Source organism: Mustela lutreola, chromosome 6, assembly GCF_030435805.1.
Source record: "Mustela lutreola isolate mMusLut2 chromosome 6, mMusLut2.pri, whole genome shotgun sequence".
Taxonomy (NCBI): Eukaryota; Metazoa; Chordata; class Mammalia; order Carnivora; family Mustelidae; genus Mustela; species Mustela lutreola.
Genome location: NC_081295.1, coordinates 105,532,109 through 105,549,780, shown reverse-complemented (window position 1 = coordinate 105,549,780; position 17,672 = coordinate 105,532,109). Strand labels below are relative to the sequence as shown.

Below are 17,672 nucleotides of genomic sequence, written 5' to 3'. Positions count from 1 at the left end.
ATAGACACAGCCTAGCACATCAATTTTATGGCTACTGATTTTTCTAAAATCTTAAGCCAGCTGTATTCTGGAGGTCAGAAAAATGCTATGTAGAAGTATATGGGAAACCACTGTTAAATACTCAACACCCAGTTTAGAAAGTATGAGTTATGGGCACACCTGGGTAGTTCAGTTGGTTGAGTGATGGACTCTTGGTTTTGGCTTAGGTCATGATCTCATGGATGGTAAAATCCAGTCCAGCCTGGGTTCCATGCTCAATGGGAGTCTGCTGAGGGATTCCCTCCCTTAGCCCCTCTCACTATTGGGGTGTGTGTGTGTGTGTGTGTGCGCGCGCGCATGCGTGCACGCACACACGCACCCACATGGTCTCCCTCAAAGTGGATACATAAATATTTTTAAAAAGAAAGTGTGAATTATGACTTCAGAAGAAATCATATATTATTAAGAAAGTGACTGGAATGTGGAGGTATGAAATCACACGTTCAGATAGAATCCCCTTCATTGAAATTTTATTCATATTTTCAGGATGAGTTTAATCTAAACTTTAAAGGATTTGACATTGTTTATACTTGCAGCTATAGAATATAATAAACTACAAATATAGGGCAGATACTAAAAATATTTTTAAAACATTAGCAAAATGAAAAGCCTTTCCCTTTTTTTTTTTTTTTTAAGATTTTATTTATTTGACAGACAGAGATCACAAGCAGGCAGAGAGAGAGAGGTGAAAGCAGGCTCTCAAGGAGCAGATAGCCTGATGTGGGGCTCGATCCCAGGACCCTGGGATCATGACCTGAGCCGAAGAGAGGCTTTATCCCACTGAGCCACCCAGGTGCCCCAAAGCCTTTCTTGATACATAAGAATTACACAATATAATTCTTCAGTCCAGCAAGTTGCTTTCCCTCTTTCTCTGTAATGCTTTCTTAACCTGGAAATCAGTTTCTAGATCCCTCTTCGGTGAAATTTTGCCTTATGGCTCTAGTGCAAACATTGCTTTGGTCCTTTTAAATTTATTATATAATAATGAGAATAATAATAAAAACAACAATGCTTTTGACAGACACCTAAGCACCTTGCTCATATTAATTTAGTTAATTCTTACAATACACCAAAGATTCTTTCCTAATTTCTGTTATGCCCCAATAATGGGTCCGTGATTAAAGGAGCGAGATTGACACAAAGCAAAGGTCAAGCAAAGCTTTATTTTGCGCCAAGCATCAAGAATCAGACCCACGGTCAAACAGACCCGTTGGGGCTGCCCTTTACAGAGAGGACGACCCCTCCCTGCTTTCCCGACTAACTTTTATAGCGCAAAGGCCATGTGGTTTGGCCTGACCTCACATAGGTGGCTAATTGAATTACAATTCACCCCATGGTAGCCATAGAAACTAGCCCATCACCTTGGTAGCTATTAGACAGTGTGCGCCCCCACTGATCAGATATCTCCATCTGGCTTGACCCATCCTTGTATTTGAGCTTTATTACCTGAGGCTGGTTTCTGGGACTTATTTTTAAGTAAGTCCCCTGGGGGAAGGGGAGCAGGGACAGTTTAAGTGTTAAAAAACAATGTTATTGTTTAACCTCAATGGAAGCCTCTGGCTAAAATATAAAAATATAAAATAGGTCCTTATAATTTCCAGGTGTCAAACTGAGGCAGACATTTACTGCTCATATTTTAAAACAGTGTTTTGTCTTCTTGCTTTCTGTGTGTGTGTTTGTTTTTTCAAAGATTTTATTGATTTATTTGACAGAGACAGAGAGAGATCACAACTAGGTAGAGAGGCAGGCAGAGAGAGAGGGGGAAGCAGGCTCCCTGTTGAGCAGAGAGCCCGATGCAGGGCTGGATCCCAGGACCCTGAGATCATGACCTGAGTTGATGGCAGAGGCTTAACCCACTGAGCCACCCAGGCGCCCTGTTTGTTTTTTAAGCCCGAGTTTTAACCACTGTCTGAAACTAATTTTGTAGCAATTACTTCTCGTCCATTAAATCTTGCATTATTGTTTATACCTCTCAGCCTCAAAATCGATCTCTCTCCTTCTCTTTTCCACCCCTTTTCCCTCTACCTTGCTTCCTCTTTCTGCCTATCCCTCTCCCTCGGATCAGCACATTGAGCTAGTCACAGTCCTCAGTTCATGTGACATTATCATACAGTTCTTTTATGAAACAGTTTCTTGAATTGTAGTTTTTAGTGTTTCTTCAGTTTTATTGCTTTAGTTTTCAACTTCTCAGAGCTCCAGGTATATACACCTTGGTCATTACCTGTCTTTTATATCTTTCATGTTCTCTCACATCTTTTTAACTTTCTGATTTGATAGTGGTGCTTAATTCTTTCCTCTGATTTTATTTCTTTTCTTTTGACCATTTAGTCTTTTTTTATTTCTAGTTTTTCACTTATGAATTAAACTCTTTCTCTCTCGTTCACTCCTGAGCTTTGATAGCTCTTTATACATGTTCCTCTAATTTATTGGTTCTTACATAATACATTTCTATTTCTGATACATATGCCTCTTTTATTACTTTTGTACATTCCGTACCTTCCCCTCATTTAATATATATTTTCTACTTTGTTATGTTTCTCTCCTGCTTTCACGTTCTGTCAATATATTATTTAGTTCATTTTTCTTTTTTGTTTTCTTATATAATATACTTGTATGAGGTTCAACACAAACTGTTTCTCTTTTTAATGTTTAAATGAGAAAGTTTTGCCTGTGTTTTTAAGAGATTTCTCTTGGAATAGTCTCTTCAGCTGGGGTGTCATCCTTGCCTTATGCTCCTTGAGGACTTTGCTTGAAACAGTTTTTCCCTCTCAGGAAGGGACTTATTCTTGAAGAAGAACATTTTTGTTTTCTGAGATTCTGAAGTGCTTGTGCTACTATAGTACTGCCAGCTTTTTCCTCAAGCATTGTATAGTCTCCATTGTTTAGGTTTTCCTCATGCGTTATATGGTCTCCATTGTTTACTTCACAATCACTCATCATTTAGAGCTTGTGTGGTCTTGTCCCAGTTTTTTGTTTTTCTTTCTTACTTTTCAGATCACAGAGAATTCTACATTACAGGTCATCTCTTCTTTTGAGGATAAGTACTTGCTTGAAATTTCTGTGTTCCAGGGCTCTTGGAGCTATCTAAATTTTCTTTTTTTTTCACACTCTACCTTATACAGGACCTAGTAGAGTTCCTACTATTTTCGGTTTTTTCAGAAACCCACTTTTTGATAGGGTTCTTATAGATTGTCTGGATTGTGAGGATGTTTTCAGAGTTTAAGGTTTTTTGGTTTTGTTTGTTTGTTTTTCTTATTTTATCCTAGGCATTTGTCTTGTTTCTATCTGTCGCAAGCAAAACCCCTGCGTCCGGCCAGGAGGTCGCAACGTGTAAAGAAGAGATAGAGAGATGGATATGATGTAACTCACTTGATCTTTATTGGGACGAGGTCCGCACCACTATCGTGGCCCGGTCACGGTCCGCTGACGTTGTCACGGAGAAGGAGACGTCGCCTCACAATCTAGACAGGTCATAGCAGAAGTTGAGACTGAGAACCAGCGAGTGGTTGGCAATGAAACTGTCGGGGTGTCGGTAGCACCGGCGATGATGTTCTCCCGACAGGGAACTCGCTTCACCTCAGTCCAACCCGATGCCTCTTTATATACTGTGCTGTCTCCTTCATAACATATTACATCACCTATTTTTCTCATGCTTACACACCAAAAACATACACACGTCGTAAACATGTTTTGGTTTACGATATTTCGCACAAGTTAAAATATTTACAACTTGTTACTCCGCGCTAATCTTATCACTACACGCATATGGTCTAGGCTTACTTGCTATGTGGTTAGTTTGTATTTTGCCTGTTTTTCATTTTTGCCTGTTTTTCATTTAGTAGGGGTTTGCACTTACTACATATTATTTATTTATTTATTCATTTATTTATTACACTTTATTTATTAAAGGTTCGTACTCACTACACTATAGGAGAATTAGGTGAGGTTAAAAATCTAAGCCATTGGGGATGCCTAGGTGGCTTAGTTCGTTGAGCATCCAACTTTTGATTTCAGCTCAGTCATCATCTCAGGGTTGTGAGATCGAGCCTTTCATGAGGCTCCTCGCTCTGTGAGGATATCTGGTTGAGAGTCTCTCTCTCCCTCTTCCTCTTTCCTACCCATGCACTCTCTCACTCTCTCTCAAAAAAATGGAATGAATATTTTTAAAAATATAGGAGCAGTTGGGTGGCTCAGTTGGTTAAATATCTACTTTCAGCTCAGGTGAAAGTAGGTGATCTTGGGGTCCTTGGATCAAGCCCTGCGTTGGGCTCCCTGCTCAGGGGGAAGCCTGCTTTTCTTTCTTTCTCTGCCTCTTCCCCTGCATGTACACTTTCATTCTCTCTCTCAGTCAAGTAAAATAAAATAAAACAAAAATTAAATAAAAAATCTAGGTCATTGGAGGGAAATGGAAGTCATAGAAATACATCTTTTCTGTTTGTGGGAATGTTCCTACCATATTTTATGGAACAAAACAGTAGAGTTTGGTCAAATTAAGTATGTGCATAATTTAGGAACCAAAATTCCACTTATACACATATTACAAAGAAATTCTTGCACACTTCTTTCATTCCAAGTTGAGCCCAGTGTAGGAAAAAGATCACATTGATTTACAGCTAACTTTCAACCAAACAGCAAAGAATATATACCCATTCCTGGTAATGTTTATAAGCCCTGACCAAAAATTTACCCACTAAGAATTCCTTCATTGAAGTCTAAAATATAGGGGCACCTGGGTGGCTCAGTGGGTTAAAGCCTCTGCCTTCCGCTCAAGGATCCTGGGATCAAGTCCTGCATCCGGCTCTCTGCTCAGCAGGGAGCCTGCTTCCTCTCTATCTGCCTGCCTCTCTGCCTGCTTGTGATCTGTCCATCAAATAAATAAATAAAGTATTTTTAAAAAGTCTAAAATATAGAAGTAATACTAACAATGCAATTAAAAAAAAAAAAAAGAAATTAGGGATGCCTGGGTGGCTCAGTCAGTTAAGCATCTGCCTTTGGCTTAGATCATAATCCCAGGGTCCTGGGATCAAGTCCCACATTGGGCTCCTTGCTCAGCACAGAGCCTGCTTCTCCCTCTTGCTGCCACTCCCCTTGCTTGTGCTCTTGTCCCTCTCTCTCTGCCTAATAATAAAGTATTTTAAAAAAAGAAATTAATATCAAAGTAGACTGGCTTTGGACATTTGGACATTTTTCTTATTTTATTTCTTTTCAGTGTTCCAGAATTCACTGTTTATGCACCACACCCAGTGCTTCATGCAATACGTGCTCTCCATAATACCCACCACCAAGCTCACCCAGCCTCTCACCTCCCTCCCCTCCAAAACCCTCAGTTTGTTCCTCAGAGTCCACAGTCTGTCGTGGTGTGCATCTGGACATTTTTAAAAGTGGTATTAAACACTAAACAACATTTTGAGAGTAACAAAATGAAATTGCCAAAATTCTGCAAAGATATTATTATTGAAACAACTAATCAGAATAGACAGGTATAGCTGAAGAAGTTTTCTAAAGAAAATTCATAGCATTAAATACATTAATCAATAAAAATATAAAAAAGAAAATGAATTAATATGCAAATTAAAAAGTTTTATAAAATAAAATAAACCAAGAAGAGACAATTAAGAAATTACATGCCCAACAAAAATGAGGGAAATGTGAAACAAAGCAGAATTAAAAATTCCCTTCAAAGTATCTTCTTACCTGAAATCTACAAAAATCACTAACCAATATGAAGGAAGATACAAATAAGAAGAAGAAATCCTGTGTTTGTGAATTGGAAGACTTAATATTGATAAGATGTCCATAATACCCTAAGAAACCTACAGATTCAGTGCAATCCCTATTACATCTCAATTATTTATTTTTTTTTATTTTTTGCAGAAATAGAAAAAAATTCTGAAACATGTATAGGATCTCAAGAGACTCCAAATAGCCAAAATAATTTTGAAAACAAAAGACAAATTTCAAGTGTCACACATCCTGTTTTCAAAATATGAGACATTGTAAAAAAATTTATATTATATGTAATACATTACACACACACACACACACCCCACATCTTTATTCATCAGTCCATGGACATTTGGGTTGTTTTTATAATTTGGCTATTGTAAGTAATTCTGCTGTAAATATCAGGGTGCATGTATCCCTTCAAAATAGTATTTTTGTATTCTTTGGGTAAATACCTAGTAGTGCAACTGCTGGATTATAGGGTACTTCTATTTTCAACCTTTTGTGGAACTTCCATACAGTTTTCCAGAGTGGTTACACCAGTTTGTATCCCCACCAACAGTGTAAGAGAGTGGGGGGGGGGGGAGAGAGAGAGTCAAATCAAGAAATAGAGTCTTAACCATAGAGAATAAACTGATGGGTATCAGAGGGGATGTGGGTTCAGGCATGGGTTAATTAGGTGATGAGGATTAAGGAGTGTGCTTCTGATGAGCACTGGATATTGTATGGAAGTATTGAATCACTGTATTGACACCTGAAACTAATATTGCACTGTACGTTAACTAACTGGAATTGAAATAAAAACTTAAAAAAAAAATCCAAAACTGAAACAATATATCTGTATGTATGTGTGTGTGTGTGTGTATTATATGATGTAACCCTAATGATGACCGTGTGATACTGACATGAAGACAGAAATATAGACCATTGGAACAAAATACAGGGCCCAGAAATAAACCCTTGTGTATATAGTCTAATGTTCTTCAACAAGGGTGCCAAGAACATACAATGAGGGAAGGACAGTCTTTTCAACAAATAGTGTTGGGAAAACTGGATCTCCACATGCAAAAGAATCAAGTTGGAGTCTTGTCTTAACACCATACATAGAACCTAACCCCAAATGGATTAAAGACCTAAAAGTAAGACCTAAAACTATAAAACTCCTAGAAGAAAACATAGGGGGAAAGCTTCAGGACATTAGATTTATCAGTGATTTCTTGGATATAGCCATTATCAAAAGAACAGAAAATATCAAGTATTGGCAAGAATGCAGAGAAATTGGAACTCTTGTGCACTTTTGTTCTGAATATAAAATGGTGCAATCATGGAAAATAGTATGGAGGTTTCTCAAAACATTAAAATGGGATTGCTATGTGATCCAACAGTCCCACTTCTGCATATATATCCAAAATAATTCAAAGAAAGAGCTCAAAGAGATACTTCCATCCCCACATTCATCAAAGCTCTATACACTGTAGCTAAAAAGAGGGAGCATCTCAGATGTCTATTGATGGATGAATGGATAAAGAAAATGTACTATGTATCTACAATGGAATGTTATACAGACTTTAAGAAGGAGGAAATCCTGACACATGCTACAACATGGATAAACCTTGAGGATATTATGCTAATTGAAATAAGTCAGTCATTAAAGAGCAAATACTGTGCTATTCTACTCATAAGAAGTATCTAATGTGGTCAGGCATAGAAACAGATAGTGAAAAGCTGGTTGCCAAGGCCTATGGGAAGGGTATGGAAAATGAGAGTTCAATGAGTCTAGAATTTCAGTTTTGCAAGAGGAAAACATTCCAAAGATATGTTGCATAACAACATAGTAGACTTATCACTATTCAACTTTACTCCTAAAATGATTAAAATGGTGAGTCCTGTCATGTTTTTTTTATTATAATAAAAAAATATTTTCTCACTATAGCTTCTAGCTGACTAAAATGCCAGTGGATGCAAGGTGAATACACCCATGACCAAAAGTTAACTCTGTGGTAATGTCATACTTTCAGTACTATGGAGAGAGCCCCTAAAAATAAGACCATGAATGCTTTAAAAAAATTCTTGAACGAATATGGACATTAACAGATAAAACATGAAAGGAGAACAGAAAATACTAAAATATGTGTAGTTTGACATTTAACATAAGCTCACCCTAATGTAGAATATGTTTTCCCAATAATATGAAGCTAAATTTTAAGAGAGACCATATAAACAAGTATAAAACAATTGTTCAACTCCTCTGCACAAAACTGTTTAGTTATTGCTAGATGATAATGGGTGCCTTTAAATTTTTATTGATACCTGTCCCACAAAAAATGTGCATTAATGATGAAGTAAAGAATTATTTTAAACTAAAATTTAGAAAGGAAAGGTGTTGTATACATTGTTTTCTCTGGTTTTAAATCAGGCAAATTTGGCTTATACCATCCTATGACTATGCATTTGACAAATATAATTAATGAGCTATTAGTCATGTAGATATGTCAAGAAAGACAAGATAACTCCTTGAAAGTATCAGAAGGGCAAAAAGATGTATCAACATTTCTAAAAGGAAAGTGTAGAAATGAGCAGAAAAAGCGTTGAAATGGTATTTTATTCAGCACCATTTCTTGATGGAAAATTTATTGGAATTAATCACTGATTGATAAAATTACAAACATCTGAAAATGCCAAGGGTAGTAGTTTTTTAGAGAACAAATAATGACAAACAAATTCAGTTTATTTTATGGCAGAGTGACAAGGGGAAACCATACGTTTAGTAGAGTGGGGATTGAGTTGATCTCTTCTGTGTGCCTCACATTACAATCGCCTCAGCAAAACTAGGAAGTATAGTATGAGATAGGATCATTTACGCAGAGGGCAGTGATCAGAAGTTCACTGTCAGTATCAGAAGACAGAATGAATATTCTATCTTTGCAGTTGTCAGAGTTCTGTATGTAATAATTATATAAGGGATTGAAAAGCGTGAATAGAGAATGCTGCTTGTTTGAAAAAGACAGTCAGTTAAAGTGGCTTGTTAATAATCTGGAACAGAAAAGTAAGAATCTGATGCCATTGTTCTTAGTAGAAATTAGAGACATACTGCCTATAGCTTCTTTTCAAGCAGTACAGTTTAAGATAATTGTCTTTAGGAAAATTACAGCATATACCTGAAAAAAGTGATTGTAAATGACTTTGTGCAAACAATGCAGTGTGGCATTCATTCCGCCAATCTGAGGAAGCAATGTAATCTTACTTCAGAAAGATTTTTAACAATTCCACATGAGCCAAATAAATAGTATGCTAAAAGATTTCCGTCCGGAAAGTTATAGGGATTTTATGTAAGGTATGTGAAATCATTTTGGAAAAGATGCTAATTACAAATAAAATAGCAAAGAACAAAGCTGTTAGATGCAATACAGTATTCCTTTTACCTCCAGAAGTAGTCAGATCTGTAAAACATAATTGTTCAAAATGCAATATAAATTAGCATGAATTGAGAATTTCCATACTTAATGGGTATCATCACCTTTCTTTTACTCCAAAATTACAGAAACAGAATGCTTTTGCCCTATATCTAATAAAACTAAAAAAACAAGCAAAAAATCCTGTCTTAATAGCTTTATTTATTCTTTATCCCCACACATAAATATGCATGTGTATGTTTTTATATATATATATATGTGTGTGTGTGTGTGTGTTCATTTTCTAATTTCTCATTTTTTGCATCAGAATATAGATTCCATGAAAACAGAGACTTTTTTGTTTTCTGTTTTGTCTGTGGTACCCACAGTAGCGGTTTAAGAATCTTTTTGGAATAAACTAATTTTAAAAAGAGAGAGTAGATAAGTATTGTACATTTGCTCAGAAAATATCCATTTTGGGAATAGTCTCATAAGGCAATAGTAGTGATTCATTTTAAACATACGGACAGATAATTTCATAATGATGAATATGAATGATAGCATTTACAGATTTAATCCTTTAAAAGACTTTGCTGTGACCCCCTTTTTAATTGCCTTTAAGTTTTGTTAGAATATAAAATAACATGCTATTTATCTTTACTATCCAATTAGATAATGGATGATTACTATTTTCCAAACTTTTTGTAGGAATAATCCCGAGTAAAAATGAAACATGTAACCTTAAAATATATTTTATTCTATTTATTGTCCCTAGGAAAGTTATGTTCATTTAGATTTTTTTTTATTGTTAAAGGGCATATATTTTTCCTTGTGTTTTGTTTGAAGATGCTAAAAATTAACTTCTTCATGGAAGACAGTCGCATCTTCAGTGCTAATTTTTTAGTTTAAGTTGACAGAGGACTTTTTTTTTTAAGATTTTTATTTATTTATTTGACAGAGAGAGACACAGCTAGAGAAGGAACACAGCTGAGGAAGTAGGAAAGGGTAAAGCAGTCCCCACCCCCCACACACACACCAACACACTGTGGAGCAGGGAACCAGATGCGGGGATTGATCCCAGGACCCTGGGATCATGACCTGAGCTGAAGGCAGATGCCCAACAACTGAGCGACCCAGGCGCCCCCCCCCTTTTTTTAAAGATTATATTTATTTACCTGTCAGAAAGTGCACAAGCAGGGGGAAGTGGCAGGCAGAAGGAGAACAGGCTCCCCGCCGAGCAAGGAGCTGGATGTGGGACCAGATCCTAGGACACTGGGATCCTGACCGGAGCCAAAGGCAGATGCTCAAGGACTGAGCCACCCAGGTGTCCCAAAAGAGGTCATGTTAATGTATGGTAGCAGCACGTCCATAGCTGTTAACAGATGTTTCAAGTCTATCAAGGGTCTTCAAAATCTCTTTTTAAGAAGTCAAGTAATAAGAATACTCATATTTATGATGACTACTCCTTTTGCTTACTGTTTTTTCTTTTTTTTTTTTCAGAAATTGAAAAATTTCAAGGTTCTGATGGAAAAAAGGAAGATGAAGAAAAGAAATATCTTGATGTCATCAGCAACAAAAACATAAAGCTCTCAGAAAGAGTATTGATTCCTGTCAAGCAATATCCAAAGGTACTGCAATATATGCTCTGTTCTCATGGAATTAAGAAAAAAATGATAAACATATGACCTGATGTTTTATTCATTGTCTTTCATGAATTAAATATTTAAAATTTCATTATATTAATATACACAAATATATGATACTGATACAGAGGAAAGAGAAGTCTTTGAAAGTACACCGATATGAACCGTTTTCACCTAAAGACCGTAGCACTTTTATTCCATGAATATGGGAAGCATAAATAGATATTTAATTATTATTTAACATGTAAATTGTTCAACAATTTGTCCAAATATACATACTCACTTGATTATGTTTTGGTTCATGTTACAATATATATTCCTACTATAAAAAAGAACAGAAGTAATGATACCAAATATACAGCATTAGCCAATCCACAGGAAATTATAACCAGGAAAGTAATCTAGTCTGTATTAAATCCTTAAATTATAACCTCTAATCTTCTGTAGTCAGGGTTCATTTATAAAAATAATTATCATACTGTTGTCTTGAGAGTACTTTTTCACTAGGCATTTGCTTTTCCTACAAGATTTCTATCACCAGAATCATGACATAGCATTCAATGGCAAGGTTTCATTACTTATACTCATAGATTCCAATGGGTAACCAGAGTTTCTTTGTTAAATAAATTAAGTATGCTAACAATGGAAACTCAGATTTAAGCTGGTAATTTACTTTCTGAAGAATGAATTTGAAACAAGGACCATGTAATTATCTTAATAATAAAAATTACAGAAATAAATGCTTTAGTTTACCATTGTCTTCTAATATGATAAATTTTAGTAAATATTATTAAGTAGAATGTTGTGTTTATAATTATTTCAAATAGGAATAAATTGTTACAGCCCACCAAACCGTAAAATTTAACTTTCAGATGAGGTTTTTGGGCATGCAACTGTTTTGTTTTTTGTGTGTGTTTTTTTTTTTTTAAGCTATATTTACTCTATTGCAAGAAAGGTGCATTCAGTAGATTTATATTTTACGATTAAATTTTTAAATTTATTTCATAATCATGTGTTTATGAATATTAAATTAGGCAAAGAAATGGACATGAAATGTTTACTTAGTAATGAAATGTGGGAGAAATGTGGGTATGAAGAACAATGTCTTTTTAAAGGAATTTGATTAATCCATTATGAAGTACAAGATTCTCTCTCTAAGTCATCTATTTAAATATTTATATAACTTGATACTGTTCCTCAGAAGAACACTTGTCTATTCTCTGGATATAGGAAAGCCAATGACAGGCTCAGTATCTCTTTCTCAATAAAATGCAGCTCTGTATTTCTGACCAACTCAGGTTAGCCAGGTGTGAAAGGCATTTCAAGTCCTGGTGGCTCTTCAAGTGACAGCATGAGTGATTTTATAGTGAAGATTGCCATAGTCTATATTTGATGCATAATGATGAATATTGAAATAAGAACACTGTATATTGTCTAATTTTTGTGTGAGATTTAATTTCACAATTTATAGGAAGATGATCAAATATCAAAACTATTTGTATTAAAACAGACCATATCTCACTAGCAAGTTATTGTACCTGCTTGAATATTTAGAATCACAGAATGTTTAAGCTGGGACTAATTTTTGAAATCACAGAATATATAAAACTTTTATTTTCCAAATGAGGTAACTGGGAAATCAAGAATTACTCAAAGACATATCTTCATTTTGCAGATGGAGATAGTGAGCTTGCTGTTATTATAGAGTCTTCACTTTTTTGGGGACCCATTACATTTTTTAACTTGATCAGTAATGCTCACATTTTTTATTACTTATTCATGTAAAATATGGAAGAATGTGAGGAATGAGAGCTCCTAATGATTAGGACTTTTATGGAATATTATCAAGTAACAATTTATGCCTTAGAAAATTTGCCATTTTTAATTGATGAATAGAATACTAAATCACTTTAAATTATTTCTAAAGGGATGTGCATTTCATACATCCAGTTATCACAGTGAGAGAAGTCTTAGAGCCCTTTTACAGAAAAAGGTACTGAGAAACGGAATGGAACAGAATCATCTATCAAGTTGACCTACATTTGTTTTCGTTTGCTTTTAGAGTATAGCAAATTAAAACCAACATTCTGAAAACCATGTTTTATTTCAAAACTGGTGATTCCCTCCCGCTGAGTAATTATTGCCCACCTCTCACAAAAATAGTGGTGGGGTTAAGATTACAGTCACTGTGCTTGCGTCGTATTGGATGGACTTTTGGGAGCTGTAAAGTATGTGGTGTGGTGTGATGCTGTGAACTGTTGAGCAGAGCACAACAGTATTTATGGATTTAGAGTTTAATCTTTTATAATAAAAAGTGATTTATCCCTCAGGGGGGTATATTGGAGAAAGACCCACTTTTCACAACTTCTCTCAGAGCCTTCTCTCCCCTTGATGCCTGCTGTCTGTTTGATCCGGTAATTAGTGTGGGAATGGGACTTCTTGAGGAAATGACCTTATCCTGACTTTACTACATGACCTTTTTGGATAGATTGGACTTCAGTTAGTCTCCAGTATCAAGTTAATTTGCTGACTTAATTGAGTAACACAAGGAATTGAAAGACATTTAAGATTTTGAATTACAGAAAATAGAAAAATACTGTCAAACACTTTAAGAATGATTTATCTAGCTCTCCTGCTTACATTTAATCACTCAATTTGGGGAAAAATATGTCATATCAAATTATTATAATAAACAGCTTTTCTTATTTGTTTTTAATTTTTTCATTTGCAACAGGATTAGTCAAGAAATAGACTATACACATCTATTGTTTACATTCGCAGATGTTTCAGAATCGGTGCAATTATTTCTTGATAGTCAAGTCTCCAAGGAGACATGTGGCATTATGTCCCTCTGTAATCATAAGAGACTCACACAGAAGATCCTGGAGAGATTTAGGCAGAAAACTCATCATCGTTAATGTGAATTCTTTCTTCTTAAATCCACACATACTATATTTCATAGTCTAATACACACTTACTTTTTAAAAATTTTACCATTTCCAACTGGTATGTATATTAGAATCATTTTACAGTCTCTGTTGGGCAAGCAGTGGTCATAACTCATAATGAGTTGTCTATAAATTCGGTCCAAGTAAATTTGGCCATGCCTTCTTGCATCTAATTGTTTATTGTATTGGAAAAACGCAGATTGAGTTTCATCACTATTTAAAATGACTCCAAAGATTGCGTTATGATTTAGTGTTGACATGCAGAGCTATATGACATATCCAAGAAAAGAATAGAACTGTAGCTAGAGTACAAATTTGGTACGAAGACAATATTTATCGTTGGAAGTAAGAAAAATTACATGATTTTATGGTCCTCCACCAACAAGTGCCATATAGGACCTAAGAAACAAAGATACATGTAAGTGGCTAAGGCTGTATTCTGTTTTATTACCGCTAGACATGCAAAAGGACAGCGTCTCACAAGCGTGGGCCATGAGTGGATGGGATATGCTGGTTGCTTGCAACTATACCTATTTAGCAATCGAACCTCTCAACGACTTTTAAAAGTATCTTTTGATGTTTCCTTCAGAATCCTCTGAAATGCATCAGACCTTTCCTTCAATTAATTTTGCCTCGAGGCCCACTTTTTATTTCCCAACTTGAGTTGCTGACAACTTTTTAAAGCAGTAGATCTCCAGGAGTGTAAATCGGCCCCAAATTTGGCCCCTTTTAAGATCAAACGCAGCTACGTTACTGAGTGCTGCTTTTCAAATCAATTCCTTATGTAGATTAATGCAGAAAATTAAAGTTCCAAAGATGTTCAAAAGCACCACACTTGCCCTATATTTTGGTTACCCTGCTCAGTCCCAGGGAGAGGGGCTGCCTTTGTGCCTGGCTGGAACCAGTCTCTGAAACCTGGCATGTCTTCTCACAGAGCTTGTTTCTTTCTTTGTGCTCCAAAAGATGAAACCCAAATCCAAATTCTTGATGAGTGTTATTTTTTCTAACTTAATAAGTAATTATCAGATAACTTTAAGAAGAGGAAACCCGGTATTACTAGCTGTGGAAACTATGACCGAATATCAGAGCCAATATCACATCCTACAATCTGGGAAACACCTCTCTATTTTTCTAAGCAATGTGGTTTTCCAAAAGCCACTCAGTAGCTTACATCTTAAAGCTGTTTTATCTTTACCAGACAGAGACTATTGCATCGCATTGCTTTTTTACTTTTCTAAAGGAAATGGAAGAGAGGATTTGATGCGGGCTTTGTGATTTCAATTTCATTCATATCAGTTACCTAGTCTCTCACCTGTGAATGTAAATCTCAATTGGAAAATAACATGACAGTCAGATTCACATTTTCTATGAAAAAGAAAAACGTTCCAAAATGCTATGGACTGCATTCTCTCTAGTAGAATGGCACCTGAAATAACTCTGTTTTTTGCAAAATTTAGAAATTTGCAGTAATATTATGTCTAGTCCTCATCTTTTCCAAGAACTCTTTCTTTTAACTAATGTACATCCCATGTATTTCAATATTATTTTCCATTTGGTACTTAAAGTTTTTTTCGTCTCCGTGTTACACTGATCCGTGTGTTCCTAATCCTGAATTGTGTTCTTCTCTCCACATCCTTTTTAATGGGTTCAGCACAGCCTCACAAAATATGTCCTCATACTTCTCGAAATAATCTCTCCTTTCTATGTCTAGATCTCTTAGAGGATCATTAGTCTGTTTTCCTCTGTTGTTTCATTTCTGCCAGGTTATTTCAACATTTACCTTCAACTGGAAAACTGAAAACTACTTCAGAAGGATCATTAAAATGCAAGTGCCTTTGGAAATATGTGTAAACCTATATCCTGACTCAAGGGCTCCTGGAGAGTGAAAAGATCTTCCACCTCACGACCCTCTCTATAATCTTACCATTCTTCATTCACTTCCTTGTTCATTTGTTTAATTCAGCAAGCCTTCAGTGAGTTTCTGCACACCCATAGAACACAGATGACTCTTCTGTCATTTCTTTCATTGTCGCAGTAGAAGGGGCTTCTCATATAGATAGACCTTTAAAGGACTAGAGAAGAAAGATCACTTAAAATCAAAAGGGACTACATTAGCAGTCTAATGGATTCCCATATTATTATTAGTTTTGAAGGAATTATTGACATATGGAAGCAAGTGAATTTGATGTGAAATCAAACACTCTATATGTTGAGATTCTGCCTGCCGCTCTCTGCCTGCCTCTCTGCCTACTTGTGACCTCTCTCTCTTTGTGTCAAATAAGTAAATAAAATCTTTTAAAAATTATGTAACACAATTTAGATTTCTATCATTTTATAAGTAATTTCCTTAAATATATATGGATTTCACAAGGATATCACAAAAAAATAAAACATTGCAAGAATTGAGTTTGAGTATCAATGCAGGAGCTTTAAGACATTACCAAATGTTGTGTGCCCGTGTTCATAGCCTCGTTATTTACGATGGCTGAGAAGCAGAAACAATCCAAATATCCTCAGAAGCTAAATGGATAAACAAAATGTGGGGTGTGTGTGTGTGTGTGTGTGTGTGTGTATACAACAGAATATTACCCAACTTTAAAGAGCAATGAAATTCAGATACCTGTTATAACTTGGATGAACACTGAAAACATGCTAAGTAAAATAATCCAGACACAGAATAAATACTATATGATTCCACTTATATGAGGTACTTCATACACGTGGAAAGTGGAATAGGTGTTACCAGGGGCTGTGGAGAGGGAAAAATGAAGAGTTACTGTTTAATGGATACAAAATTTGTCTTTGGGATGATGAAAAAGTTCTGGAAATGGATGTTGTGATGGTTGCACAACACTGTGAATATACTTAATGCCACTGAATTGTACATTTAAAAATAGTTAAAATAGTAAATTTTATGTTATATAAATGTATCATAATAAATTAATGTCACAAAAATACCAGTAAATGTATTTTAGTGCACAGTACAAGCAGAATAAATTACACCCAAATGTATTTTATTTCAGGGATGTAAGAGTGGCTGAATATTTAAACATACTTTTAAAAATTTAATGAATTTTAAAATAGGATCAAACATGATAAAGTTTTACAATAGGATCAAACTTGATAGGATCAAAATTGATAAAACAGATTTCTCAGCCCTCATGAAATGTAGACATATATCCTAGAGTAAGTATATATTTGTAATCAGAGTGAAAAAAATCCTTTATTCAATAAATATTGGAAAAGTAACTAGTGAAGCATTTAGAGGCAAAAGAAAAGAAAGACTAAATCTCTTGCTCATCTTTTCCACCAATATCAGTCTCAACTGGTCTAAGATTAAATGCAAAAAAAAAAAAGTAGAATATATTATAGGAAATTTATTTAATGGGTTTTTAAGAAAGATGGAAAAATACTAAAGCCATAAGTCAACAATTAAAATATTTTATGACATAAAGCTTCTGTACAAGCAAAACTGATAATAATGATTACCAAAATTAAAGATCACAATTAAAATGCCAAACTGGTATAACTATTTGAGAAATATTTGAAAAACAAATGATAGAATGTTCATTTCCGTCAGATGTAAGGGACTCAATTTTTCTAATTGCACAAGAAGTTGATGATACCAACAGATTGCTATCACACACGTACTGTTTAATTGAAATGATTCTGTTTTCTATCAGACTGACAAGTTTGATTATAACCAAAAATGATGTTAGGGTATGGGGCAAAAAATACTCCATAACCTGTTGTTCAGAACATTGAGATTCAGACATTTGGAGAAGCAGTTTTGCAAGATCAGTGAAAATCACAAAGGCACAGACTTTCAGAAGCAGTTGGGTATCTAGCAATTTATTTAAGAATTATATATTTACAAACATAAGTACTGTTAAGTAAAAGTATAAAAGATGATAATTTATTCCTCT

At 35.1% G+C, this 17,672-nt stretch overlaps 1 protein-coding gene across 6 annotated transcripts in view; it reads left to right on the top strand.

Annotated features, from left to right (window-relative positions):
• The window catches only part of KHDRBS2 (KH RNA binding domain containing, signal transduction associated 2), a 636,352-nt gene that overhangs the window by 88,840 nt on the left and 529,840 nt on the right, over positions 1–17,672 (top strand). For all 6 annotated transcript variants that reach the window (XR_009354772.1, XR_009354769.1, XR_009354770.1 and 3 more), the window contains exon 2: positions 10,656–10,783. Coding sequence is in view for 2 of the 6 variants with exons in the window: in XM_059178344.1 (XP_059034327.1) it covers positions 10,656–10,783 (128 nt within the window). In the remaining 4 variants the exon portion in view is untranslated. The remainder of the gene's footprint in view (positions 1–10,655; positions 10,784–17,672) is intronic.